Source organism: Poecile atricapillus, chromosome Z (genome assembly GCF_030490865.1).
Source record: "Poecile atricapillus isolate bPoeAtr1 chromosome Z, bPoeAtr1.hap1, whole genome shotgun sequence".
NCBI classification, from domain to species: domain Eukaryota; kingdom Metazoa; phylum Chordata; class Aves; order Passeriformes; family Paridae; genus Poecile; species Poecile atricapillus.
This window is the reverse complement of record NC_081289.1, coordinates 93,066,710-93,094,634: the sequence shown is the minus strand read 5'-3', so window position 1 is coordinate 93,094,634 and position 27,925 is coordinate 93,066,710. Positions and strand designations below refer to the sequence as shown.

Genomic DNA, 27,925 nt, shown 5'->3' with positions numbered 1-27,925 from the left:
TGCTTTGACTGCTTTCTTGCAAAGGGAATCTTTTTCTAGTACCCAGCATAAACCTTCCTTGACCTTTCAGGCCATTCCCTCAGGTCACTGAGTCACCACAGAGACTGTGGTCTCTTTTCTGGGAGAAGAGATCAGTGCCTGCCCTTCCTCTTCCCTTCACAAGGAAGTTGTAACTGCAGTGAGATCTCCCCACAGTTTCCTCTTCTCCAGGCTCAACAGACCAAGTGACCTCAGCCACTCTGCATAAAGCTTCTCCTCTAGGCCCTTCACCATCTTTGTTGTCCTCCTTTGGATGATCTCTAACGGCTTTATATATATATATATATATATGTATGCATGTGTGTATATATATGTGTATGTATATATATGTATATTTGTGTGTGTATATATGTACACATGTCATACACACACGCGCAGAGACATGCGCAGAGACACGCGCAGACACACACAGACACAGACGCACACACATACACACACAGACACAGACGCACACACATACACAGACACAGACACAGATGCACAGACAGACAGAGACACACAGACACACATATAGAGATATAGAGATAGTTGTGCCCAAAAATGTACACAGGACTAGATTGGAGGCTGCACCAGTGCAGAGCAGAGTGGGACAATTTCCTCCAACAACTTAGAGTCAGAGGTGAAAGATATTTTTTTTCAACACTGTGAAAGAAATTGGAGTGCTTTAGGCTGGAAATGCCAGTTGAAGGTTAAGTTCCATCTCCTTTCAGCTTGAAGCTGAAACAAATTTTTGTGGTTTGCTGTATGCACAGTGCATTGATATGATAATAATAGCTTGCAATAGAACATGGAAACTACTGAAGGAATGCTAAGTTTGAGATCACAAAATTATCAGATGTCAATGATTGCTGAGGCTGTTTGACTTCTTCATTAATGACATGGAGCATGTGACATGGTCAGCAAGTTTGCTGATGGTACAGAACTGGAGAGAGTGGCTGGTAGACAATATGAGCTCAGACAGACCCAGGCAGGCTGGAGGAATGGTCTGACAGGAAGCTCAGCCTAGGAAAATTCCATGTCCTGCACCTGTCAGAAATAGCTCCATGTATCAGCACAGGCTAGAGACTGACAGGCTTGAGAACAGCTTGGCAGAGAAGGACCTGTGAGAGCTGATTGGTGACAATCAGCCAATCAAACATGATTTTGATAATGGATGGTGACATGCTTTTGGCAGAGGAAGCCATTGCTGCATTGTTAGTAGGTTGAGGAAGGTGATCCTTCTCTTCTACACAGCACCAGAAAGGCATATGTGGAGTTCAGAGTACAGTTTTGTTCTCTCCAGTATAAGTCATGGGTATGCTGGAGCAAGTCTGGCTTAGGCTACAGAGATGATGATGGGACTGCAGCATCTGACACTCATGGAGGCACTGAGAGCTGGAACTCTGCCTGGAGAAGGCTTGTATGGATCCCATTAATTTGTGAGTACCTGATTGCTTGGGCAAGTGAAGGTTGTGAGGTTCAAGACTCATCTCAGTGGTGCCTTGTGACAAGATGAAAAGCAACAAGGACGAACTCAAGTGCAAGACTAATTTTAAAGCAAAGAAGACACACATGGCTCAACATTGAAACAGGCTTTCTGGAGAGTTTGTGGAGGTTCTGTCCGTGGATACCGGAAAAACTGGCTGGTCCTTAGCAACCTTATCTAGTTGCCCCACTTAGAGCCAGGCATTTGGAAGCTGATCTCCAGAGATGCCTTCCAACCTCTGCTGTATGGTGACTTTTTTTGGTCAAAGATGACACTGAGGCAGCCATTTGGACTATTACAGAGCAATAGACGTAAGAAAGAGATTGTGTGGAGACTGTAAGTTTTGTGTGTTGCTTGTTCTAAGCAAGTTGAAGTTTACCTGACACCATGTGACACAAGGCTTAAATTTAGATAATCCTTAGGGGAAGACATCTGAACAAATCAGGAGGTGATTTTTTTATATACTTAGGATTATGGTTGGATGAGTTTCTGTATTACAAGCTTGATAAATGGAGAAAGCCAAACAGTGTAGGACTAGAAATCTGAGAGTGGTAACAGTGTGGGACAAGACCAATAATGTTGAAGGCAATTAGGGCAGCCCAATTTTTTTAATAGTGAGAGTCAGGAGGATAAGACACAGACTATAAACTTTGGGGTAAACAGTAAGGTGTTAGTGACCCTGAATGATTTACCAGAATGCAAGAAACCTAAGCCTAGATTAAAGACTGACTAGTGTTCATTTATAGGAGAGGAATCACAGCAGTCTGGATGGTGTTCTTGTATTGAGAAGAGGTAATATAACGCAATAGATGTGTTTTGATTTTAAAGCCTACTTGTCACATCTCTCAGAGTGGTTTGTGTGGAGGGAGAAGATAGAAGACTTTAAGTTTGGAGTATGTAATAATGGAAATTAAACGGGTTGGGTTATTGAAGCCCTTATAGGCCAAAAAAGCATCCAGCTTTGTACGTGAGCTAGAGTGGAAGAAGCTGAATAGTGGGATGGGGACAAATATAATCTTTCTGTCAGCTTTTGTCAGGATACAAAGACTTCCAAGATGTTTAAAGAAGTTGATGTTTTACACAAACTGTTTCCGTAAAAGCGTGAATTTTGATTAAGGTGGATGAGTAGAATGGTAGATGATAAATGATTCTAAAAACTGGAATCTGAAATGTCTGTCCTAGCTGCTCCATGATATGCTGAGCATATAACTAGTTTTGCTGGTTTACTAAAGCACTCTTCAGTATTTGTGTCCCTCACTCCCTGAGAATAGTGCAATGCTAAGTAGTGGTGTCAGAGTTCACTAGGACTTTGAAATTGTTTTTTAACCAAAATTAAATACTGTAGTTTTGACACACTTAATATTGGTTTTACAGTTTACTGGAGACTACTGTTAAAAAGAAATTATTAATTACTTTATGGTGAGAGATGTTTTCCTATAGACTAAAAAAAATATTTACATTTTGCTAATTGTAAGGTAACTAGTTTTGCATTTTCTTTTATATATATTACTTCTAATAGAATGTGATGAGGACGTATGCAAGAATATATCATCTCATAAGGGGCCTGGGTGAATTCATACCCTGAATAAAATTATTTCTGTTTCAGCATGTATAAAGAAAAATCTTACCCTTTGGACAACTAAGGTAAAAAACATTCTTACAAGCATAAACATCTAAGATAGAAAGCTGAAGGGATGCATTACACTAAGTGAAAGATTAGGATTTTATTGCCTATGCTACTTCCAACACTCTGCTGAGGAATTGTTTTATTTCTTATAGCAGTTTTTTGAACAGCTCGTGGGTGCTTCTAGTGGACCAATATTTTTTCAATAAAGCAGCAGGATAACTAACAACCTGTCTTTGCCCATTTCTGCTGGTAGCTGATTTAATCAGGTTTCGACCACTTGAGTTCCACTCTTAGAAATACCTCTTTGTAAACCAAAGGTTGTTTTGTTTTCTTCCCCCTCTGTTGATAGGGCTTATCTTGGGTTTGTTAACAATATAGTCCATGAGGAGGAATCTGTAAATGAAGTTAACCATTCACTTTTATGTTGTTTGCAGCTGTCCTACTCTTATTAAGCACTTGCCTTGATATTGATTCAACTTGCCTATGTTGCAATGATTTCCCAGATGACTGCTGCTTTGGTTTAATAATGGGTAGTATGCTACACCTTATTTTATGAAGCAGAAGTATCATTTGTCTGGTCATAGGCATATATAATTAAAATATTCAGGCTGGTGAGAACCAGCTATTGGTCAGTGTACTGAACTGCTATGAGGCAAATATCCCAAGTGCTTTATACTAAAATACTTTAAGTTAAAAATTGAGTTAAAATTGAGTTCAAAATTGTTACTTCACACTCCCTCTTTAGCATTTTTTGGAGAGATGATATGTATATTTTCTATCTGCGTTTCCAAGAAGATTCTTTTGTTCAGATTGTATAGTGGTGAGAGCAGTAAATTTTTTTGACAAAAAAGTACAAACCAAGTATTTTGGGTTTTTGTAGACATAAGACATGTAAAATTTTCCAAGTTAGTTTTTCTGGTTTGTATCTGTTGGAAATTAAAAAAAAAAAAAAAAAAAAGAAAAATTGCCCTTCTGAAATGCAGTCAAACATGATGTTGAGTGTAGAAGTGTTTTTTCAAATTTTAACATTTTCTTTCAAAGTGGTTTTGTTTTTTATATAATTGCTTCCTTCAGTTTCTGATGTTTCATACAGGAGACTTACTCAAGTTTTCTAAGGCATTTGCAATGCAGTGACCCTCTCACTGATGATTGTGTAGTTCAGACAAGGTTTACAGCTTTTTCATTACTCCAGTTGTGGGTAATATGGTCCCAGACTGTGTGTTCAAACTTGTGTGAATTGGTGTTTGAGTGTCTTTTTCAGCAGTATGCTGTTTTGTACTCTGGAAGCAATTGTTGCTGATTAATGAAATAAAAAGAAAAAAATGTTGTCATGGTACCTGCCATATGGTTTGTTAATATAGTTTCTGATTAGGCATTAACATAATTCTGTTACTGGCAGTTAACTGTTTTGAAAGTTTTGAGGGAGAAGAAACTGGAAAAAGCTGAACAAAAGGAGCAGCCTGGGGTCTGTAGTATGCACGTTATGTAATGTTTAGCAAATTATGTTGTCATTTAAACTTGAGCCTTATGTAATAATTGAGGCTGAGCTAGTTTAATCCTAACAGACTTTCAAAATAAAAGTCAGAAAACCAAAGTGAATAGTCTCAAAATAAAATTGTTCTAAAGCTTTGATTTAGAAGCTCCCAAACATTGATGGGTTGATCCTGTACTAAAAGATGTCTGCTGTGGTTGGTTTATCTGGCCCAGAGTTATGGCCGTCCTCTGGAGGTGCTTTCATAAACAAAACACAAATTGTATTGGATGCAGCAGTTCTCTAAACTTGCATAGGGTTTGTTGCAAGGAGTACCAAAACCATTTCTGTTTGTATGCTCTAGTGAATCTTGATTTGCTGCTCAAGGGGATAATCCAAATCCCTTCCTTCTGCTATACCTTTCTAAATGTTTCTGCTGTTCTAATCTGCCTTTAGTGAGCATGTGGCTATGTGGTGACTCAGATCAGCAAGCAAGTTTTTTCTGTAGGGTAGTTCCCTGTTTGATCAGCAGGCTGATCCGATTTGTCTTGTGGTGCTGACTGTTTTATAGCCACAAGTGGGCTGAGGGTGTGGGAAAGCAGAAACAGGGAATAAATTGCTGTTTTGATGGCAGACTGCAGATAGACTAAAAGGAAAAACAGTGTGTTTATTTTAATGTTTAGCGCGTTGCAGTAATGGATGTGCTGTAGGCAACTTGCTGTGTCTTTGTTAACTCCACTGCATTTCAGCTTGCTTAATTGTGAACTATCAAAGATTTGGTCAGTAAAAGGGTTCCTATTGCTTCAAGTTCAGCCACAGCCTATTGTATTGCTGTTTGTTTCTCCTTTTATCCTGAGGGAGTGGGAGGGAAGTAGGAGAGGAAGTGTATGCTGGATTTAAGCTGAGGTCACAAGTGTTTGGTCTTTCTTATTCCTGAAAGATAAGGTTGGGGTTTTTTCTACTTATAACTGTAAACCAGATTTGAAACCATTTTCAATTCCCCTCATTGCCCCCCTGTTTTAGAAGAGACTGTATCAAGTTATGGATTGCATGTGCTGAATGTGACTTCATGGTAATACTTGGAAAATGCTGGTTAAAGAATTTCGGTAGTATATGGAGGTTTTAAATTTGAAATGGCAAATGGCACTAGATAAGACTTTAACTGTTCACATTATATTATTTTTTGTCAGTATGCTTAGCTACTGATTGAACAACTCCTTTCCAAAACTGAAAAAGCAAATTGGTATTTGGTTTTATTCACCTTCTAAAAAACAACAGTGATCACAATCTAGGTTCTTTCTTGATCAATTCCAGTTCAAGACCTTTAATTTGACTTTTTTTTTTTTTTTTTAAAGTTTTGACTTTTGAGCTGCTTTTATCTTAACTTTTTTTAAAATAATTTCTCTCCCTCTCCACTACCCATTGTAATTTCATACCTTACATTGTTAGGTACTTTTCATTTTGTCTCTGGAGGTTATGGGTAGTACAGGAGAAAATATGCATTGAAAGTGAATGAAATGTTTTATTTGCCTTGTACACTCAGCTGGCATGTGATGAAGCACAATTGAAACATGCTTTTCAACATAAATCCCTAGTATGCAAAAGGCAGGATTGCATTTTTTTTTCCAGTGGTTTTGCAGGCATGCACAAACCTATGACTGTTTTTCTACTGGCAGACAGTCACAGGAAGTCTCTGCTACAAAATGCACACCTGAATCGTAGCTACCATGTTCTTTCAGATTCATCTACTTCGTTCTGTTTCTGAACATTTTATCAAGGCCGAATGACTTTTTAAATGTTTTTATTATGCTAGGGTTTTCCCTTAAGTCTTTCCTCTTGTCCACAGCTGTCTGTTTCTGCTCCTCCCTATTTCTGGATCTGACAGTTGTAAAACTATTAGACTGGTGAGTGGGTGGACTGACTCGCCATGTGTCCATATGGCTGTTGAATTGGATGTGAGCAGGTGACAAAAGTGGAGGATGGGAAAGAATGCCTCTGACTGACTGGTGCAATGGTTTGACCCAGGCCAGCAGATGAGCAAGGGTGCCTGGCACTAGCATATTTCTATAGCCTGAGGTCTTCCTTTCAGTTAAGAAAGGTAGAAGAGGGGTATGGTTTAAGTATTACTTCAAGAGTCACTTTTTAGCACTGGTAGCTTTTTCTGTTACTAATTAACTCAAGTTAGCTTTTTCAGTCAGATAAGGAGCAACCTATAAGGGAGTGAATGCTGTGAAGGAAAGTAGTGATGTAGTTGGTTGTGGAACAGTTTTTAGGGGCCTGGGGCAAATCTATGGTCAGCTCAGCTGTTCTGGAATCCTGGCAAACATGAGATGGAAGGAGACCCTATTCCTGCTCTTCTTCTGTGATCCTGGCAGCATGTTCGGAGCCTTCATGAACATGCTCTGGAGCTTTGTGCAGCCTTTCGTAAAATGCCTGAGCTCTAATTTAGCAGAAGACAATCTGAAGTGGAAGAAAACAAAAGCCAGATTTAACTTTCATTTGAGTGAATGAATTGAAGCAGGATTTTATGTACATCAGTACTGGCATGATGTCTTGTTTAGCTGGTATGGATGGCAGCACAGGAGAAGGATTACTGGGAGACCTTTGTAGCCTGTGAAGCTGCAGGATTATCTTCCTGTATCCTTTCAAGCTTACTAGGTTGAACTGATGAAATTATAACATTTTATATGTTGAGTAATAGTTATGTGGTGGTTTATGAATCTCAGCTAGTTCATTGTGGGATCAGACAAATGTTAGCACAGAACATTACAGAAAAAGAGGAGAAGGGAGGAAAGAGGGAGTGCCTCTGAGCAGCAGCCTGCAGTGGAACTGGTTCAACTGCATTATAAAGCTCCTCTCAAGGGGAAGAAAAGTTTAAAACAAGACCAAGGTGTTTAATTTTTGCTTTAAGAATAATTATTTCAGTTCACTAAGAGACCAGTGGCCACAGGTGATTCTGGGTTTTCTGTTTGATCTGTCTTTCAGTTTTCAAATCTCTGACATCTATGAGGTCCCTAAAAACCTGCACGCATATATTTATTATACCAAATGAAATTATATTAATACATATTTATTATACGATATTACATATAAAAAAATCTTATTCTTATAGGAAACACAGGAAGATATAGAATCATATAATAGTTTATGTTGGAAAAGCTCTCCAAGATCATCAAGTCCAACTGTTAACCAAACACTGCCATGTCCACCACTAAACTATGTCCATAAGTGCCATATCTACGCACATTTTAACTGTCTCCAGGTTTGGTGACTCCACCACTTCTTGGACAGCTCATTCCAATGCTTGCTAAGCCTTTTGGTGAGGAAGTTTTTCCTAATAATAAACCTAAACTTCCCCCAGTGCTGCAACTTGAGGCCCTTCCTCTTGTCAGTTGTTACTGGGACCAGAGACTGACCCCCATGTCACTACAGTCTCCTTTCAGGCAATTGTAGAGAATGGTAAATTCACCTCTAAGCCTCCTTTTCTCCAGGATGAGCACCCTCAGCTCTCTGTCTCTTCTCATCAGACTTGTGGTCCAAACCCTTCTCCAGCTCCTTTGACCTTCTCTGGACCCATTCCAGCACCTCAGTGTTCTTCTTGTGAAAGTTTTTCTTCAGTGAAAAACTGAACACAGCAGTCAAGGAAGGCACAGACTCACCAGTGCCCAGTAGAGGGGCATGGTCATTTTCCTGCTCCTGCTGGCCACACTAATTCTGGTACAGGCCAGGATGCCATTGGCTTTGTTGGTCACCATGGGCACATGGCTGGCTCATGTTCAGGCACTGTCAACCAGCACTCCCAGGTCCTTCACCTCTGGGCTGATTTCCTGCCCCTCCTTCCCCAGCCTGCAGCTCTGCACAAGGTTGTTGTGTCCCAAGTGCAGGACCTGGTACCTGGCCTTGTTTAACCTTACACACAACTGGCCTTGGCCCATGGATCCAGGCTGTCCAGATCCCTCTGCAGAGCCTTCCTGCCCTCCAGCACATCAGCCTGGTGTCATCTGCAAAGTGACTGACAGTGCACTCGATCCCCTCATCCTGATCATTGTTAAAGACATTGAACAGGGCTGGACCAAATACTGACCCCTGGGGAACACCACTGCTGACTGGACACTAACTAGACTTAACTCTATTTCCCCCATTCTCTGGCCTATCAATCCAACATCCAGCCAGTTCTTAACCCAGCAAAGAGTGCATCTGTCCAAGACATGGGGAGCCAGTTTCATCCAAGTGAATTCTGTGGGAGATGCTGTCAATGGCTTTCTAAGTCAAGGTAGATGACACCCACAGCCCTTTCCTCATCTGCCAAGTGGGTCACCTTGTCACAGAAGGTGATCATGTTGGTCAAACAGGAGCTGCCTTTCCTAAACCCATGCTGACCCCAGGTTGTCCTGTACATGCTATATGATGACACTCAAGATCATCTGCATCAAAACCTTCCCCAGCACTGAGGTAAGGCTGACAGGCCTGTAGTTCCCCAGATTCCTCCTTGTAGATGGCTGTCATGTTAGGTAGCCTCCAGTAAACTGGGACTTTCCTCATTAGCCAGGACTGCTGGTAAGTGACTGAAAGAGGTTTGGTGTACACTTCCGTGAGCTCCCCCAGTAGCCTTGTGTGGATCCCATCCAGCCCCAGACACTTGTATGTCTAAGTGGTGTAGCAGGCACATTTGCCCCAGGTTATGGGGCCTTCATTCTGCTCCCTGTTCCTTTCTTTCTACTCAAGGGCCTTGTTACCTGGAGAACAACTGGTCTCACTATTAGAAACTGAAACAAAGAAGACAGTATCTCAGCTTTTCCATATAAGTTCTCACTGTTTCCCTTTGCATCCAATAAAGGATGGAGGTTCTCCTTAGCTCTCCTCTTGTTGCTGTGTTTGTATATACATTTTTACTGTCTTCTACGGCAGTAGCAAGATCAAGTTCTAGTTGTATTTTGGCCCATGTAGTTTTCTCCATCCATAATTTAATGATACCAGAGCTGCCTGCATCGTCTTTCAAAGGTCATAAATTCTCCTTTCCACCCTGAGTTCCAGCCAAAGCTCTTTTCTTTAGGTACGTCAGGTGTCTTCCCTGCTTTGTCTTTTGGCACATGGGCGTGGCCTTCTGGCCCTTCCTACTTTTCCAGGAATTGGAAACTCCATCATTTTGTGATTGCTGAGCTGCAGACAGTCTTCAGCCAAGCCAATGTCCACCAGTGCTCAGATCACAAAAAATAAGTCCAGTGGGGGCCCCCCCCAGTGGGCTCACTCAGCTTACTGACGCATTTGGTATCTTTTACACACTCCATGAACATCCTAATCTGTTTCCCCTTTACTGTATTTTATTCCCAGCAGACATCTGTTAAATTGAAGTCCCCATGAGAAAAAGGGCTAATGATTATGAGACTTCTTTGAGCTGCTTGCAGAATATTTCATCTGTCTCTTCTTCCTGGTTGGGTGGTCTGTAACTAACTCCCACCAGGGTTTCTGCCTTGTTGTCCTATTACCCCGATTCCTGCCCATAAACACTTTACCCTATCATCACTGTCATTAAACTCTAGACAACCAAAACAGTCCCTAACATAACTGGCTACCCCACCCTAGCTCTTTCCTGCTTATCCCTTGTGAAGGGTTTATAGCCATCCATTGTAGCGCTTGAGTTGTGCCAGTCATCCTCCCATGCTTCCATGGTGATAGCTATGTCACAGTTTTCCACCTGCACAGTGGCATCCAGCTCCTCCTCTTTGTGGCCTATGCTGTAGATGCACTTCAGCTGGACAATTAATCCTGCCACCTCTTTTTTGGAGTGAGGTTTTCCTGTGTGACAGTGTACAAACACTTGTAGTTTCTAGGACATCAGTAACCCTTGTGTCTTTGCTGCAACATAGATCTCAATCCCTTGCCTCCACTGAGATGGCAGACTGAAGGACCTCACTAGCACACTGTCTCTTAAAACACTGACAGGCTGTCCCCAGGCTTATTTCTAGCATGCCTGATTTTTATCCCTTCCTCCTTTAAATTAGTTTAAACCTCTTACAATGAGCCTTGCTAACACCTATACAAAAATCTTTTCTTCCTCTTTGAGACAAGTATATCTCATCTGTTGCCAGCAGGCCATGTCATATAAATCAATCATAGATCAAGAAAACCAAAATTCTGCTGGTGACACCAGTTATGGTGCCAGGTATTATATTCTGCTTGATCTTCCTGTGACGTTTCTTGTCTCATCCTTCTTTGCAGCTGGAAGGATAGGGAAAAACTTTGTGTTCTGATCCTTTTATCAGTTGTCCCAGTGACATTATTGTGCATATATTATTTTACATATAGAAGTTCTATTTCTGTATAAAAAGTATTCTTGGTTACTTAATTTTAAAATGATCAAATTACTGTATAAAAAGTCACTGCTGTGAGATACTGGAACTTTTTTGTCACCTGTCTATGACTTCTTATGTGGAACTGTCTTTATCCTATTACATTAAGGATGGTAGGACTTTGCTAATATTAGTCTTGGTGAAGCAATGATGCTGTTAACACTTTAATGAATTTAGGGGTTGTCTGTAATACTTTTTGAAATCCTCCAGTCTTTTTCAGTTGTATTTAATGCAGTGTGGTATACTACTAGCAAATTTCATTTTTTATTTTCTTCAATGGATAAAGGTACCAACTTCTGGGAGTGTTTTAACTATATATATACATAGTTAATATGTGGTTAATATATAGTTATGTAGATAGATTTCATTACACATATAATATGTAAAGAAGATAAGAGGAGCTCATCCTTTTTACATTTGTTATCAAAAGAATAAAATAGTGTCACATTTTGTTATTCCTGTTCAGGATGAGACTTTATGCCCTGTATTCCATAGCAGACCAACACTTCTCAAAGACCTGTGAGAGACGATTTAGATCACTAAAAATTCAGAATTAGAAGCAGGAGAACAAGTCCATTTCAGAAGTAAAAAGGCCACCTTAGCTTAGTGGCCTGTGAAACCACAGTCTTCAAGGAATGTCAGTGCTTTCTGTGTCTTGTTTTGCCATCTTGGAATATTTAAGTATATGTTCCAAATTTCTCATCAAGATTTACTTACCTCCCTCTAACAGAATAGTTCTTTAATTAAAGTAGCTGATGAGGGAAGATTGATCTGAGTGAATAAGGACTGCTGAGGTTTTTTCAGCTGCGTTTAAAAGGTGTACGTCTGAGAAACCCAGCAGCTTGTCTGCTGTAGCAAGGTTTTTGGTTTTGCTAGCAGAGAGATGGAGAGGGAGTTTTTACAAGGTCATGCAGTGATAACAAAAAGGGGAGTGTCTTCAAAGTGGTGGAGTAGGTTAGATTAGATATTGGGAAGAAATTCTTTACTGTGAGGGAGGTGAGGCACTGGAACAGGTTGCCCAGAGAAGCTGTGGATGCCCCCATCCCTGGAAATGTTCAAGACCAGGTTGAACAGGGCTGTGCACCACCTAATCTAGTGGAAGGTGTCCCAGATCATGACAGAGCATTGGAACTAGATGACCTCTAAGGTCCCTTCCAACCCAAGTCATTCTATGATAATACCCTTCTGCCCTTAATGAGCTGGGGAAAGAAAATATTGTCTTGGCTTTTTTTTTTTTTTTTTTTTTTTTTTTTTTGGCATAATTTGGTAGAGATTAGCAACCATTCATTCTGAACAGGGATAATTTGTCAGGATTTTATCTTTGGAGATTTTTCTTTCTCTGCTGAGAGGAAATCTGGTGTAAATTCTGTGGGTTAATAATTATTGTGATAAGCAACAAAGTTAGAGAAGATTTTGCAGGGGCTTTTTCCATGATGCTAGATAGTGAAACTACAGCTCTAGACACCATTACCATATGGATGCTTTTTCTTTTTTCTTTTCCCACCTATGTATACAAGTGGCAGACTGTATTAAAAAAAAAATCAGTTTCACTATCTAGGTACTGCAGGCTGATTGATTTAATAAATATGGGTGCAAAAGTGCTTAAATATAACCTGGCTATGTTCACACATGTTATCAGAAAGTGCTTATGAGCCCTGCTCTGAAAGCATCTGTTTCGGAGTTCAAAGGTCATTGGTGGTTTTGACTGCTTTGGACTGGTATCAATGCAAAATAACACATATTAATCCTACACATGGTAAAAATCTTTGAGAAAGGATTACTGAGCTTTATAATTTTGAACTGTATGTATTATACATGCAGAGTAATGTAGAAATTAAGACCTTTGTGATCACGTGTGTTTGAGAGAACTGAACTGCATAAGCACAAGTTAGTGTGCTGAAAACACTAGCTTTACCTCTCTTCAGAGACTGTATATGTATATATATGTGTACGTATGTATATCTACATATAAGCAGATTAACTTGATGTACTTGCTTCAATGGTGTTAATATTGCTTAAATTTAGTCTCTTATTTTGACTTCCATGTTAAATGTTAGCCTGAATTTCAGTACTGTAACTTTTTTGATGGTTGGCCTGTTTCTCTGGTAGGTTATCAGTTGTAACTTCAATTCTTTTTCAAAATGTGCCACTTCACAAATAGCCCTCAGTGTAAAGTGATCTGGTTTACTGTTAATTTGCTGTTTGGTACATGGACTCTTAACAGAGCACTGTGTTACTTTAGTGTCACAATACCTCAGTGCTTTCAGAAAAGCAGGCTTCCACTTTCATGCAATGTTATGAATAGCACATGAACTGGAGTCTTACTTTAGATGGAGTGTTAGGGACAGTCTTGCCGCTTGCTGCCAAAACCATAAGGTGCTTCAGAGTTAAGAGATTGCGATAATGCTGCATGTCTTATTTGTGTGTTTTGCAAGGTTTCCCTTGCAAAGTCTGTAGGCTTATCTTACTGTAATTCAATCACCCTCATAATACTGTGTCAGCATGGTTTGTAATATGTTGCCTTGCAAGAGTCTGCAGTTTTTTCACTTTATGCTTACTTAACACAGTCCTACCTCAAAGCTGTCTTGACAACTTATTATTCTGACACTTCCTTCTAGTATTTCCTGTTTGTCATGGCTTTTGTTGCTGTATAAAGCTCTATACATTGCTACACTCTTTTTTTTTTTTTCTCCCTTGCATTATCTACTTTTTGACCCTCTTGGTCAAAGTTGTGTTCTTGAGACTCTGCCTTTTTATTGCCACTAAAGGCCTTATTTCCTGTTATATTTGTGAACGTTCCTAGGAAAATTTCTGCCTGGGGTAGCTATCTGAATTCCTGCTTTTTTTTGCCTTTGGTCTGACCATCCCGTGGCAGTTAAATGGTCAGCAAGTCTATTTCAATTTACCTCTGCAGAGCCCAGGCCTGGACTCAAAAGCAGCACTAGGACGTAATAATTGTTCTTCTGTCTTTTTGGTCAACCTGTTGTTTATTCTCTGTGGCATTATGCTCATGATGTATATCTGCTAAACTGCCTAAAAGCCAAATGTGCTGGCTGGAGCTGATTAGGTATCAAATGCCACTGTCCCACTTCAGGGGGAAAAAAAATTTAGAGATATACTGGAATCAGTTCTCTTACTGGAGCTTCTTCATAGTTCAATAATATTACTTTGTGAAAGTTTAAGATGAGAATTGATATCATTAGGTACACAATGCAAGAAAATAGTCTTTCATTCTGATTACTCATGGTTGAGAACTGCATATATGAGAACTGCTATATATATGTTAATTTGCAAATTTTGTGTTTCTGCATATACTTGTCCTTCAGTTACTTCTGTACATATGTTTTCTTGATGCAAATTCGATTGTGTACTAGCCCATTGTTGCTCAGTGGTTTAACACGGAAGACCAAAGGAAACTAAGCTCCTTGTGACTAAAAGAGATTGGACCCAGAAAGGTTTGAAATACACCCAAAAAATGTGATTAAAACCGAATAAGCTTAGATGTTGGTGCCAAAAAATTGATATATTTTATTTAATAGTAAAAGAGAGAGAGAAAGAGAAAAGAAAGGAGAGAGAGAGAGAGAGAGAAAGAAGGAGGGGTGGGGGGATGGGGGACCCATCTGACGGTCTCAATGATGTCTCATTGTTCCCCTCCATCTGGTCTTCAGGATGGCGAAGGTCCCCTGTCACCACCACCACATGCCAAAGAGTACAGAATTCGGTGGATGAATACACACTTTGGGCAGGTGGGAAGGTCCAGGTGCCTCCCTTGCAGAGGGGCAGTTTGACACTGTCCCTCACAACGCTGAGGATCTGTTTCATCATCTGCAGTGCTCTGGTGCAGGGTTTGGGTCACCTTTGATGACACCCCCTCTGCTGTGGGTGAGCTTTTCCTGGGGTGAAGGGCCCCCTCAGCTGATCTCTGAGGGGCCCCTTCAGGATGGGCGGTCACTGAGCCTCTGACCAAAGACTTTTCCACCACACACCCCACACCTCTCCTCCCCCCCAGCCTTTGAAGATCTGGGTGAAGCCTGGCAGCTGATAGCCCTGCAGCTGTGGTCTCCACTCTGAAGGTGTTGAGCTTGATTCCTGTGTGAATGTATTCTTCTCTCCCTAGACCTGAGTTTACTGTATCTTATCTCCATCTGTGACCAGTTCAGGCCCTCAGTCAGAAGCCCTGTTCAGGCTGTGGTGGTCTTTTCTGCAGCGTTTCTAATACAGTTTTGCTGTAATAGGCAAAAGGCTTTCTTGATAATGTTTAAGCCATAAATTACAACATTCAGTCTCCAACACCCATCAATCTTTTGGCATTCAATTTTGTGTTCATTTACACAGGAGTGTAGGATTAAACATTAATTTTAGTGAGTTGTGATGCTATTGCCAACACATTTTATATACTCAATATGGCAGTTAGGAACATGTTTTCATTGTGGACTTGGTACTGCTGGGGTAGCAGTGTGGTTTGATGATCTTAAATGTCTTTTTCAAAACCTGAGCAATTCTGATTTATTGCTGAAATACCAGTAACTGCTTGAAATTGCATGTAAGTTTATCTATGGTTCTGACCCAGCCTGCTGTCAGGATTTTTATATTACAGTTAATTATTCCTTAATCTTTGCTTTGAGTTGTTAAATTGATCAATAGGATCAACTATGCTTTCAATTTGCTCTAAATTTTGCATAATTTGATGCAGGAAGAAGTACCTGAGCCTTTTGCTTTTTTTCTTGTTTACAGTAAATTGTTTTTTATGACTATTTTGTTATAATACTATGAGTTTTAATGCTGTGAAGGAAGGCAGAAAAGTCTCGTCTCTGCTGCTGTTTGAAAAAAGGTCATATTCCTATTGCTCAAAATATAGAGTGTAAAATGCATTAATCTGAAATTGTATCTAATATGTTAAATAAAGGTGAATGTAAACTACATGTTATGCTGAAGGTTTTTTAGACATTGCCCTCGACAATAGCTGTTGACATCACTTTTGACATCAGCTATTGGATAGAAAAATAGCTAGATTTTCAACAACTAGATTAAATTCTTTTTGCAGCAATTTTAACTCCCAAGCTTTCTTAGTTCTGACTGTACTTTGAGGGTCTTTCTCTAGCATAGTTCCTTAAGTGCTGTTATATGCTATTTCTCATTACAGACGCCTCCACCTCAATAAGAAAGCCACAGACAAACAGCCATATAGCAAGCTTCCTGGTGTTTCACTTCTAAAGCCCTTAAAAGGTGTGGATCCTAACCTGATCAGCAACCTAGAAACCTTCTTTGAGCTGGATTATCCTAAAGTATGTATATTATTTGGTGTCTTTTTTTTTTTTTCTCCAATGCGTCAAAAAGTTGTGAAAAGTTTGGATGTGGAGCTATGCTGCTTGATTGTCTTGGGTTGTTCTTCCTTCTGCAGAAGATGTATAATTGCATATTTTACATGTTGCAAACAAATAGTATTCCTTTTTAAAAAGCTGACTATTGAGGAACATGTCCAAGCTTGTGGTTGAAAAATACTCTACACTCCGCTAAGATTTGCTTAATCATTATTCCTGTATTGTGGTGTTTATAGATTTAAGTGTTTCATACTGATGTAAGAGATCACTTGAGAGGCAAGAAATTCTCATCAGTTGACTACTCTGTAAGAGATCCTCCAATAGAGAGCACTTAACTGATAGCCTGAAACTTTGATGGTTCTTACTGATGACTCATCTAATGAGGAGTTGCTCAGTGATGAGGTAGCGTACCTCACCAGTTGTTGGTAGGTAGGGTAAGTCTAAGCCATGTGCTGGTGTTGGGAAGCAGAGAGTTCATAAAAGCTCACATTTGCTGTTAAGCAGTGTTTGAATTTGTATTATCAGCGGTAAGCAATATTATTGATGAGTGTGTCAGGTGCTGTTCTTGCTCTAAAGAGCTTAAAAGAAGTCTGTAAATGTTCGCTGTATCATTTAATATTTGAAGTATGCTCCTATGGATGGGAAAAAAGATCTATTTTTTACTGAATTTGAGTCTGTTGAATTCCAAAATTTGAAATTTAGCTTTAATATAAAAACTCCTCTTTTCTCAACTCTTCTCAAAACTGCATCTGACACTGCTGCTCCAATTGTGAAAGGTCAAAGGTTTGTGTAGGCTGTACAGCAAGTTCTGTTAGTGTATTTTAACTGAGAGCCTTAAACTGACACTTAAGTAGGGAGGGTAAAAATAAAATTAAAATCCCTAGCACTTGGTACTATTCAGAAATTGGAAATTTTTTATCTAATGAAGGTCTGGGCCTTTTGGAAAGTTTCAGATATAAATATATGATTCCCTTCAACTCAACAATGTGCAATAAAGTGTGGCCAAGCACATTTTAAAGGATACTTGAGGCGTTCTGCATATGCCAATATTGCAAACAGTGCAAAGAACCTTCAGCAATATCATAACCTATTATATGACCTATAATGAACATCAAAACATTATGCTGCTGAACATTTGACTACAAATAAAACTGGTTTAATAATTCAAAAAACAGTTGTGTTGGATCTTGCTTTACAAGAGGTAGTCTTGGTCCTTAGTTATGAAAATACATGGATAATAATCTTAAAATGTTGCTACTCCACACAAATCTTTAATAATTTCAGATAATAGTAGATAATCTTATTTTTTCCAAGGAGTGTGAAAATGCATGTGTGAATGGTTCAGTTTACCGCAGACAGTATGAGCAAGGTCCCCAAACTCTCTGAAAAAACATTTTGTAATTACTATACAGAACTACTTCAAGAGATTGACTGCAAAAATTAGAATAACAGTATTGCCTGGTATTCAAAGTTCAGCTGTGCAGTGAAATTTTTTTATGAAAGATTAATCTGAAACTTTTTCCAGTGAAGCTGAATTCAACCTGCAATGATGATTCTCTTCTGTGATACTCCATGTGTGAAATACTATTCTCTTGAATGGAATCCGGTTATACAGTCTCAAAACTGCAGGACTTAAACATAATATTTTTGTCAGTGAAGAGTTCTCACCTATTGTGCATATTGTAATTTTCCAAAAGGTTTTCTATTCATGTTAAATTCGAATGAACCCAATAGTAATGTTTGTGTAGATAAGCATCTTTGTATTTGCTCTGCTTTGATCATTTCTTAGTTTATTTTACTTTGCTACGGCATACAAACACCACTTGTTAAGAATTTTTCTCTTTTCAAACATGGAGTCTGAAATATCTGGTTTACTTCTGTTTGAATTTCTTGGAGAATATGGGTATAGAAGTGTCATTGCTGCTGTGGATTGGAGATTAATTATATAATGACTTGGAAAACCAGTTTTATTTTACAAATTTAATTTAATGTGCATTAAAAAACTAATTTCTTCAGTTGTTTCTTTCTATGGTGTTCATGTTGTCAAGATTCTGTTGTGATGAGAGGGCCTGTCTGCTTAGTGAGACAACTCTTTTAAAATCCGTTTTCCATGCTGTAAGATGACAGAAATCAAACACTGTGCTCCCTAGCCAAATTGACTTAGAGTTTGCATTCTGAGAGGTAGAGATATTAGCCTGATGGTTTGTAGAACAAATCTTAACTTCCATTTAAATAATCTTAAATTTATTCTGTATTCTGAATGGCATTAGAGTAATTCAGGCTTTTGTGTATGACAATACAATTTTTATATTGGACGTGTATATATATATATGTTGTTTTTGGTTTTTTTTTTAACGTAATATCTTTTGCTGTATCTAATACTCCTTCCTAACAAGAGCATTTTGCATTAGAAATTTTCATCATATAGCCGATAGGAAGCTTTCAGAGTTCAGATTATTTTCACTAAACTACTTAAGCAAAAATGAAGTTTAGAGAGGTGATAAAATAGTATAAGGAAGAATAATAACAGTTTTAATTGCTAGTTGGGATTCTTATTTGCAACAGATACTGCAAATGTGGTCCAAGAAAATTGTTTCTTGTTGTGATGGAATTTTTAAGTCTTGGACTGTAAAAATGGCTTCTGGGTATCTTGATCTGAAATTTACATTTTCTGTATTTTAGTTTTTGTACTGGAGCTTTAATGGCTCCAATTTTAACACAGTAAAATAAAAGTTATATCAAGTAGTATTTAACTAATTTGCTGTTATCACATAAGCAGAAGTACCTTTATCAAAGCTGCCTCAATGTTAAGTGATTCTTATTTCTTCACCGACTACCACTAGCTTGTGTAAGCATGTTGCAGCTACAGTTTTCCCTTACCAAGTGTTTTTCCAACCATTACTCTCTTAACAGGAAAATACAGGTGTTACATATACATATTCTTGAGCTTTGTTGCGTACATGTAAGTGTACATATGTACAGACGGTCTCTGTGGATTGTCTTCCATCTCTGTTCTGCATATATATCTATAAAGTAAGGGAATGGAAGATGTAGATCCGAACTACATCTATATGTAGTATATCATAACCTCATTCTTTAATATTTCAGGTGTTGTAATTTAATCGAATATCATACTGGATTTAAGATTTGTATGTGAACAAAAATGGAAGTGGAAACGAAAATTTTATCTTGTACACCAGAACATCTTATTTCATGACTAATAGAAACCCTTCAATAACAGCAGAAGTAGTGTTCATCAGTAAAAGAGTTCATTGAGATACAGCCTTAGTTCCTTTTCCACAAGTACTTGGCTGTGCATTAAAAAACTAGACTCATTTAGCTGTAAAACAACCCCTTTGTTTTTAATTCTATAACAGCACTCTTTATTTTTTTAGCTTAGTATGCTATTATTTTGTAGACAATATGGATATTAGCTGTATGTATGTAAATATATATGTGAGTGTATACATTTTTGTTTTTACTAGTATGAAGTACTACTCTGTGTACAAGATCATGATGATCCAGCTATTGATGTGTGCAAAAAGCTCCTTGGCAAATACCCAAATGTTGATGCTAGACTGTTTATAGGTAAGCAGTGCAACTTGAAGGTGGGACTCTGACTTGTAAAATGATAGGTCTTCTGCTCCATATAGGATACTCAGTATGGAGTTGAAGACTCCATATATATATGGACTTAAAGAAATAAATAGTTGTCATGTTCAGCCCATGTTACTTCTGTAGCTTAATTGCCAGTTTGCAGTAAAAAGTAAATTTGTAGTCACAGTCTGTGACATCAGTCCAAGAAAACTTTAGGAGGAATGATTTTGGTAAACCCCTGCAATTTTTCCTCCTGATTTTAAAATAGCAGTTTAAATACTGTCTTTGCACTGAAATAAATGTGCAAGAAGTGACTCAGAGTTGTAGCTATATTTGAGCTTGAGGTTGTGCTACAATCCTTTTTCATCTGCTTAGGCTGTATGGCTCTTTCTTTACCTTATTATTAGTGGAGGAAAGGGATATTAGAACAAGGTAGTAAAATGTAGTTGTTGTTTTTTTTCTCGGATATAAATCAAACTTAACCATGTCTGTCAGGTGGATGTAAAGGAGTGTGTCTCACTTTAATCTGCTCCTTTTTTATTTTTCTGGCAAAATTACTGTAAAATATAGTCTTCATGATCATAGTCTTAAAAAACAAGAGATTAATAATGTTTTCTTTACAAGAATGTAGTAATAAGCTTTATAGTTCTACTGCTCCTTTAATTACATTAATCTTGCTACCCTGCCATTTTAAGGAAGCATTTGAATATTTTTTCCTTTTATTTTTCCAATTACGAAATATGGAATTGAAGGTATACTTAAAATATAAATACTCTGTATAAAAGTGGACTTTCAGAATTGGTGGGTAAACTTTTACTCTTCTTCAGCTCATATATTTAAATATTTTGGGTATTGAATCTGAATTCCAAAAACTCTCCACACGTTAATTTTGTATGATGTTTGTATTTTTTAGGTGGCAAGAAGGTTGGCATCAACCCCAAGATTAATAACTTAATGCCTGGCTATGAAGTTGCCAAATATGATCTCATATGGATTTGTGATAGTGGAATCAGAGGTAGGTGTGTATGTGCTAACTGTGCTTATTCACTGTAAGCAAGCAGATTTTGGAGACCATTTTAAATGAGAATATAAGCAGAAGTTAAAGTTAAAAGACTGAAAAAATGTTTCTGTGGAATAAAAAATTAACTTCTAATTAAAGGAGAAAATACCTTGAAAAATACTATTTAGACTGTTTTCATTTTATGTGTTGTTGATCATAATAATTGTTAATCACTAATACTATTCTTCTGTATTAATACTGTTCTTCTACAGTATGCATCAAAGCATATGTACTCTTGATATTGGTAATAAAATGGAATTATTAAATAATAAAATTATTTTAAGATGTCTTGCTGCAGTTGTCTGCTAATAACAGAATTGCTCCATCGAGTGTCCTTTTTTTCATTTGTCACTTAGTAACACCAGACACACTGACAGATATGGCCAATCAAATGACTGAAAAGGTGGGCTTGGTCCATGGGCTTCCCTATGTTGCAGACAGGCAGGGTTTTGCTGCTACCCTTGAACAGGTGAGTGCAGTGTTGTGGGGTGGATTTTGCTTGCAAAACCTTGCTGAGTGAAAGCTGTATTCTGCCTCTTGTACTTTGTGAGTGAGAAAATGTTTATTTTTAGCTGCAGTCACACTTCTAACTCAGGGTAACTAGGACAGCTTCTAAATGCTCCAAAATCCCTCTGTGGTTCTCTGTTTATTGATTCAATATTTAAGTCTGAACAATAAAGATTACAGGATACACATTTTAGATTTTGTATTTAAAAGTATTAAAAAATGGCAGAATTGAACTGATGAATACTTTCTAGGGCTTAGTCAGAAGGGACTAATTAATTCTATTTTGAGATCTGAAAAGGCACATAAAAATGGCCATGACAAGTCAAAGCTAAGTCCGGCTCATGTGGTATCTTACTTCCAACATGATTTACAAGCAGAGCCTTTGAGGAAAGTAGAACAAAAGCAAGGCTTATATCCTGTTTTCCTGTAATATCTAACACCTCAGTGTTCTGTAATTTTCAGCTGAGAGACTACCTCAACAGGAAGCAGACTTGTATATTTACTAATCCTTAATATAATAGTATTTTAGTAAGAACAGATTTCTTAAATTAATTTTTCCATTATTTTTTTGAGTCCATATAAATTTTTAACACTTAAAATTTTCTTTATTTTTGCAGGAAGTTGCATAGCTCTGTTTGTTACAGGATGTATATCTGCTTTACTCTGTTCTATAGTGTTATTTCATGTCTCATAACAATTGCAGTGAAAGAGAAGGTGGAAAGTTGATTCCTATGCACTATTTTCATATTACTCATTCAGTCCTATTCTCCCCTCTATCTCAGTAAGTTCTCTTTGGCAGAATAAAAAGGTTGAGTATGCTTTTTTGTTCCTTGTGTCTCAAGGTATGTAATTTAATCAATTTTTGTTTGGAGTTGGCATGTATAAGGCATTTTGGCCCCAAGGCTAACTGATAGGGATGAAACGCAGAAATGTGAAAGATGGAAGTGTGGTGAAATTCACTACTCCATCATTGCTCAGTGACAGATGCTTCCGCGCTATTTTTTTATGATACAGAGTCTGAATTTTCTCTTAGAAGAGAAAATTGAAGACCCATAGCACAAATTTCCTAGTACTGCGGTTTGTTAAAGCAAGAATTGCAACTCCTGCTTCTGTATTCCTGAAAGAGCTTTTTGCTGATCCAGTATCCTGCAAGATGAGCATGCCTTTTCTTGAATGAGTGATTGTACCAGTGTGAAGGGAGTCTATCCTAAGTAATAGTGTGAGGCACTAGCACTCATTCTGTTGTTTTGTAGGTCATTCCTAGTCTTAAATTACTGAATTTTATTAAAAAGGTTTGCTTGCAATCTGAGTTTTTTCTTCACTATTTTTGTTTGCAAGTATACTATGTAAACTAGTTTCCCATGCTTCCATATAATCATATTGTAAGTTTCTAATGCATGCAGGAAGGCAGATAATTTTCAAAAGAAGGAGAGAACATGTCTGTCAGTTATCACCGTGTAATATATTAATCTTAGTGATTAGTCTGTTAGTTAATATATTTTTAATACATCTATTCCGTGAGAAAAACCTCAGTAAATTGAAAGTGAGATACAAAGTGAAATGCAGTAGTTCAATATTTGGATTTAAAGCCAGCTTTTGGATTTGCTAACTAAAGGTCTTTCCAAATAAACCATCATGATTGGCCACGTCTAGTGTTTTTCACCCTCCGTATGTTTTCAGAGAAAAAAGTTGTCAGTGTAGTACTTACATACAGAGTTTTAAATGCCTTTTGTTCTTTTGACAGGTCTATTTTGGAACTTCACATCCAAGGTCATATATTTCAGCCAACTTAACTGGCTTTAAGTGCGTAACAGGAATGTCATGCTTGATGAGGAAGGATGTCTTGGACCAAGCTGGAGGACTGATAGCTTTTGCACAGTATATTGCTGAAGATTACTTTATGGCCAAAGCTATAGCTGACCGGTAAGGTGACTCTGAAGTAAGCTTATTGCTTTAGGTGTAGTTTAAATCTTTCTTTTTGTTTGCTTTTTTTTAAACACATGGCACATACTGTAAGTATAGGTGTTCATGTCAGCTTCATATATATATATATAGCAAACATGTTAATAACATGTGCTTTGTCCTGTAAATCTTTTAGAAATAATGCAGCTGTATCATTGTCAATTCCTTTAGAGAGAAGTTTCAGAACTTAGCTTATTAAGTATTAAGTTTTTTTCCAAAGAAGAGTCTTGATAAAATCCTTTTTTTTTTTGTCTACACCTATTGTAATAATTAATAGGGCACATATGCCAAAGAAGTTTTGAAGCCTAATAAAATTCTCATGCACTTATTATCTAGTTGATTTTTGCATCTCTTATTTGCACATTTTTATAATAACAAATTCCTTTTTCAGGGGCTGGAAATTTGCCATGGCTACACAAGTTGCAATGCAAAACTCTGGTTCATATTCTATTTCTCAGTTTCAGTCCAGAATGATCAGGTAAGATTTTGATCTTTACTTCCTCTCCCACTCATCCCTGCCCCTTTCTTCTCATGGGGATGACCTGATAATGAGAGGGAATACATTTTCCGAGCTAAATTGATCTAATGCCCAGTGTGCTAAAGTTCAGTGCACAGCTTGATTTGTGCTTCTTTGTTGACTCTGGGAGAGAGATATTGGCTTTCCACGGAAGAATGACTGTTGCAGGTATTAAAAAAAATAAATTAAAACACTCCTGCCCTTAGTACCTTTTAAATGCTATCCATAGCATCTTTGAAATGGAGTTTTTTTAATAGGATTTTATTTGGCGGTGTTAATTAAATGAGATTAGCATTTTAGAAAATACCATGATTTTACCGTGGTTTACTTGGTGAGCTGGGGGAGGAGGAGGTAATGAATAATGCAAAGTCAAAACTGATTTGTTTGTCTTTTCTAGGTGGGCCAAACTACGAATTAATATGTTGCCTGCCACAATAATTTGTGAGCCAATCTCAGAGTGCTTTGTTGCCAGTCTAGTTATTGGATGGGCAGCTCATCATGTTTTTAGATGGGATATAATGGTATTTTTCATGTGTCACTGCTTGGCATGGTTTATATTTGACTACATTCAACTAAAAGGTGTTCAGGTATGTAAATTTTTTTTCAAGGTTACTAAAATTACTATTGCCGTTGACTTCAGCAAAAAGCTAAGCTGAATTACAACCATAAAATAATTCTCTTGGCATGCAGGAAATAATAAGTCCAATCCTGTTACTTCTCAGTCTTCCAGCTTCAGTTATCATACCATGAAAAGGAGGAAGTGGTTTTGGTTGTAATTTTGTATTCTAAAAAACCCTGCACTTGCCTCTGACTAGGCTTTGAAAGTTCATCTGTCTCCTTAATATTCATGTTTCAAATCTGCTCTACATGGGCATATGCAGAAATTTTAAGATCTTTTGACAATACAAGACCAGAAGCTTTGTGTGATTTTTATTTTGTGGGGGAGGGTTTATTTTAGTTGTCACCTTGTCTTATATGCGTTGAGATGTATGTGTACTCATGCATACATTTTTCACATCATTTTGTTAATAATGGGCAAGGAGAACAGCTGTAACCTACTTCCAAGGCCTCTTATTAATATCGAAAGGTGCTACAAATGAGATTGGGTTTTAATGAAGGATGCTATTGATATGTAAATCTGCATCAAAAGCTTTATAAAACATTTAAAAAAAGGTTTTAAGTTACTTAAAAATTTCTCTAGAATTGTCAATATGATTAAATACCTTTTATTTATTATTTCTAGGGTGGTGCTCTGTGTTTTTCAAAACTTGATTATGCAGTAGCTTGGTTCATCAGAGAATCCATGACAATTTATATTTTCCTATCTGCTTTGTGGGACCCCACTATTAGCTGGAGGACAGGGCGCTACAGATTACGTTGTGGAGGCACTGCAGAAGAAATTATTGATGTATAGCCACACGTTTGTAACTGTGAATGTCGAAAAGAGAAGGGGGAAAGAAAAGTATTATAAGTTGTTTATATACTTCCAAGAAAATCTACCTTCAGTAGTTTTATTACTTGTATGTTTGGTACCTGTTCTTCAATTTATTTTTGCATGGCACTTGCATCTGTGAAAGTACATCTGTAGTCTTGGCCAAATGGTTCCTTCCTCCTGTGTACAAATAAAAATAGGGATAATTGGTCCTGACATCTGCTTTCTATTTAAATGCTCTGCAGTAGACTTTTTTTAAAAAAATATCCTCCAGGATATGAACAGCTTCTTATTCCTTGGTGTGCTAGGTTAGTGAATTTAGGGTTAGATAGCTATTTTCCAGTTGGATTGCACAAGGCTGTACCTAGTAAAATCACATAGGTACAGCTAATTTTTGTTTTATCCCACTAAACTGAGCTAGTAATGGGACCTTGGGAAAGAAGCTCTGAAATGTTTTATGCCTACCTCTTGTAGTTGCTGCAGAACAATATGAATAGAAAGACTAAACTGCTTTGCAAAAACGAACTAAAGTAAACCTGTAGTCTTGTGTTTATATGTATATAGGGAATATTTTAATCATTGCAGTAACCAAAAGTGGACTGAGTTTGATAAGAATGAGTTGGAAGGATTTACTGGTCAGGCATGTATTATGGGCATCTTTTGGCCAAGTCTGATCTGGTTCTGTCTTGAACCTCATTAAGCACTGTGCTGTTACTAGCCAAGGTGATCCCCTCAGTACTTCCATCCTTTTTTAAGGGGTGTCTGTTTTTCCCTGTGAGTGAATGCTTTCATGGTTGGGGGTGGGGGGTGTTGGGGGTGTGTGTGGGATGTAGTAGGGAGTAGAAGGGAGCAGAACTACATTTCAGAAACATTTCACACCTGAGCTATTTTCTTACACAATGTCTTAAGAATGTAATTTCATGATGCAGGTATTTAATATCTTTGTAAAGTGAACATACATGCCTATACTAGTTATAATTAAATATTCAATTTCAGTAGATATTGTGAATATATTAAAGGGCCGGGTGCATTTGCTGTTACTGATTAAAACTGTAGTCTTAATTTAGATATCAAACTAAGTTTACTCTTGGCTGTTTGCCTGTTAGTCTAGCCTTTAAATTGGACTTCTGTATTCCAGTGGCATGACTAAAAGGACTAAATTATAATGCATGCCATGGTTTTTCTCTCTGTTCCCTGTAACTTGGTTTTCAACTTCATTGTGAAATTTCCTGATTTGTGGTGAACTGGACTTGTTTTCTTTGAACACTTTTTAGTTTAAAAAAAAACACAGCAAAGCTAGAGAAGACTGTTGCATAAGCCTTTTGTTTTTATAATTGTATTTATGCTGCTTTACTTTTCTTCATATGGAATAGCATATTGTCACCATGAATGTGAACTGCTATATACAAGGTTATGTCAACAAAGCAGCTTTAAAAGTTGGATGATGATGTGTAGCATATTAGCAATAATGACATGTATTTATAAAAATGGACTTTTTACCTTACTGAGCCAATCCCTTACCAATCATATGCTACACAAGTGTAATGTGTAGGTATTTGTTGTAAAACATACTCTGGGCCAAGATTCTTCATCCACCTTAATATCTCTTTTGCCTTACGGTAACATGGAACTTTATAGTGGGCATTTCTGTATGAGCAAAGGCTTGTGATGCATGCTTCATTCTTTTCATGTGAATCAGGAAGAAGCACTTTTCCTGAGGAAAGTTTTATGCTGAAACCTAGTCTAGTTGTGACCCACAAAAATATTCTTTTTTTTTAATATTTTTTTTGACACAGTTGAATTTTGCTGACAATGTTTGTATCTTCATTTGTTTCATGAAGTTTGATGCAATTCATTTGGCTGCTAAAGTGAAGCTTAGCTTGCTACTTAGCTTTATTTCTAGGCTGATTTCTATGCAGGCAATGGAACAGAACCAAAAAAAATAAAAAAAGGCTGAACAGACTTCCATTTAAAAAAACTAGGTGGGGATAATTGTTTAACAGGTGCTTTGGTATTAGTACAGCCATCTTTGGCTATGAAAAATAAAGCTTCACTTAAGCAAATTATTTCATTTGGATATTGTTTGGTTGATGATGAAATGGAAACCAACAGTGTCAAATGTTGTAGACAATGCTGCAACAGAACTTTAAAAGTTATAAACAGCTAATGTAAAGTTATGTTGATCTACAGCTGTGTAGAAAAATACACCATGTTTATTTAAAATAATTGTCTGGTTTTTTTCCTTTATTTAAAAATAAATTTTGAATACAATCTGTTTAGAGTACTTTTTTCCTTTCTTCAGTGGTGCTGTAATGTGACAGCTTTAAGTGCATAAGGCAGTTTTGTTAGATTATATTTCTAGTTAATCCTCACAGCAGTAAAGGGACGTGCCTTTCTAGTATTTTGACAGTTACACCATCTCTTTTGGATTTTATATTTGACTGAAAATAATTCACATGTGCTAAACTGTGATTTTGAGTTATCCTTAATTTTTTTAATAACTTCAGTGTGCAAAAATTTTACAAATTAACAGCATAGTTCCATATCTATAGTAACTAGCCTACACTCAGACTTTAG

At 37.5% G+C, this 27,925-nt stretch overlaps 1 protein-coding gene across 1 annotated transcript in view; it reads left to right on the top strand.

Annotated features, from left to right (window-relative positions):
• UGCG (UDP-glucose ceramide glucosyltransferase) overlaps positions 1-27,619 on the top strand; it is a 35,137-nt gene extending 7,518 nt beyond the window's left edge. Inside the window, exons 2-9 of the mRNA XM_058826872.1 lie at positions 16,096-16,237; positions 19,759-19,861; positions 20,784-20,885; positions 21,287-21,399; positions 23,182-23,360; positions 23,791-23,877; positions 24,314-24,503; positions 25,160-27,619. Of these exons, the coding sequence (XP_058682855.1) occupies positions 16,096-16,237; positions 19,759-19,861; positions 20,784-20,885; positions 21,287-21,399; positions 23,182-23,360; positions 23,791-23,877; positions 24,314-24,503; positions 25,160-25,330 (1,087 nt within the window). The 3' untranslated portion in view covers positions 25,331-27,619. The remainder of the gene's footprint in view (positions 1-16,095; positions 16,238-19,758; positions 19,862-20,783; positions 20,886-21,286; positions 21,400-23,181; positions 23,361-23,790; positions 23,878-24,313; positions 24,504-25,159) is intronic.
• The last annotated feature ends 306 nt before the right edge of the window (positions 27,620-27,925 follow it).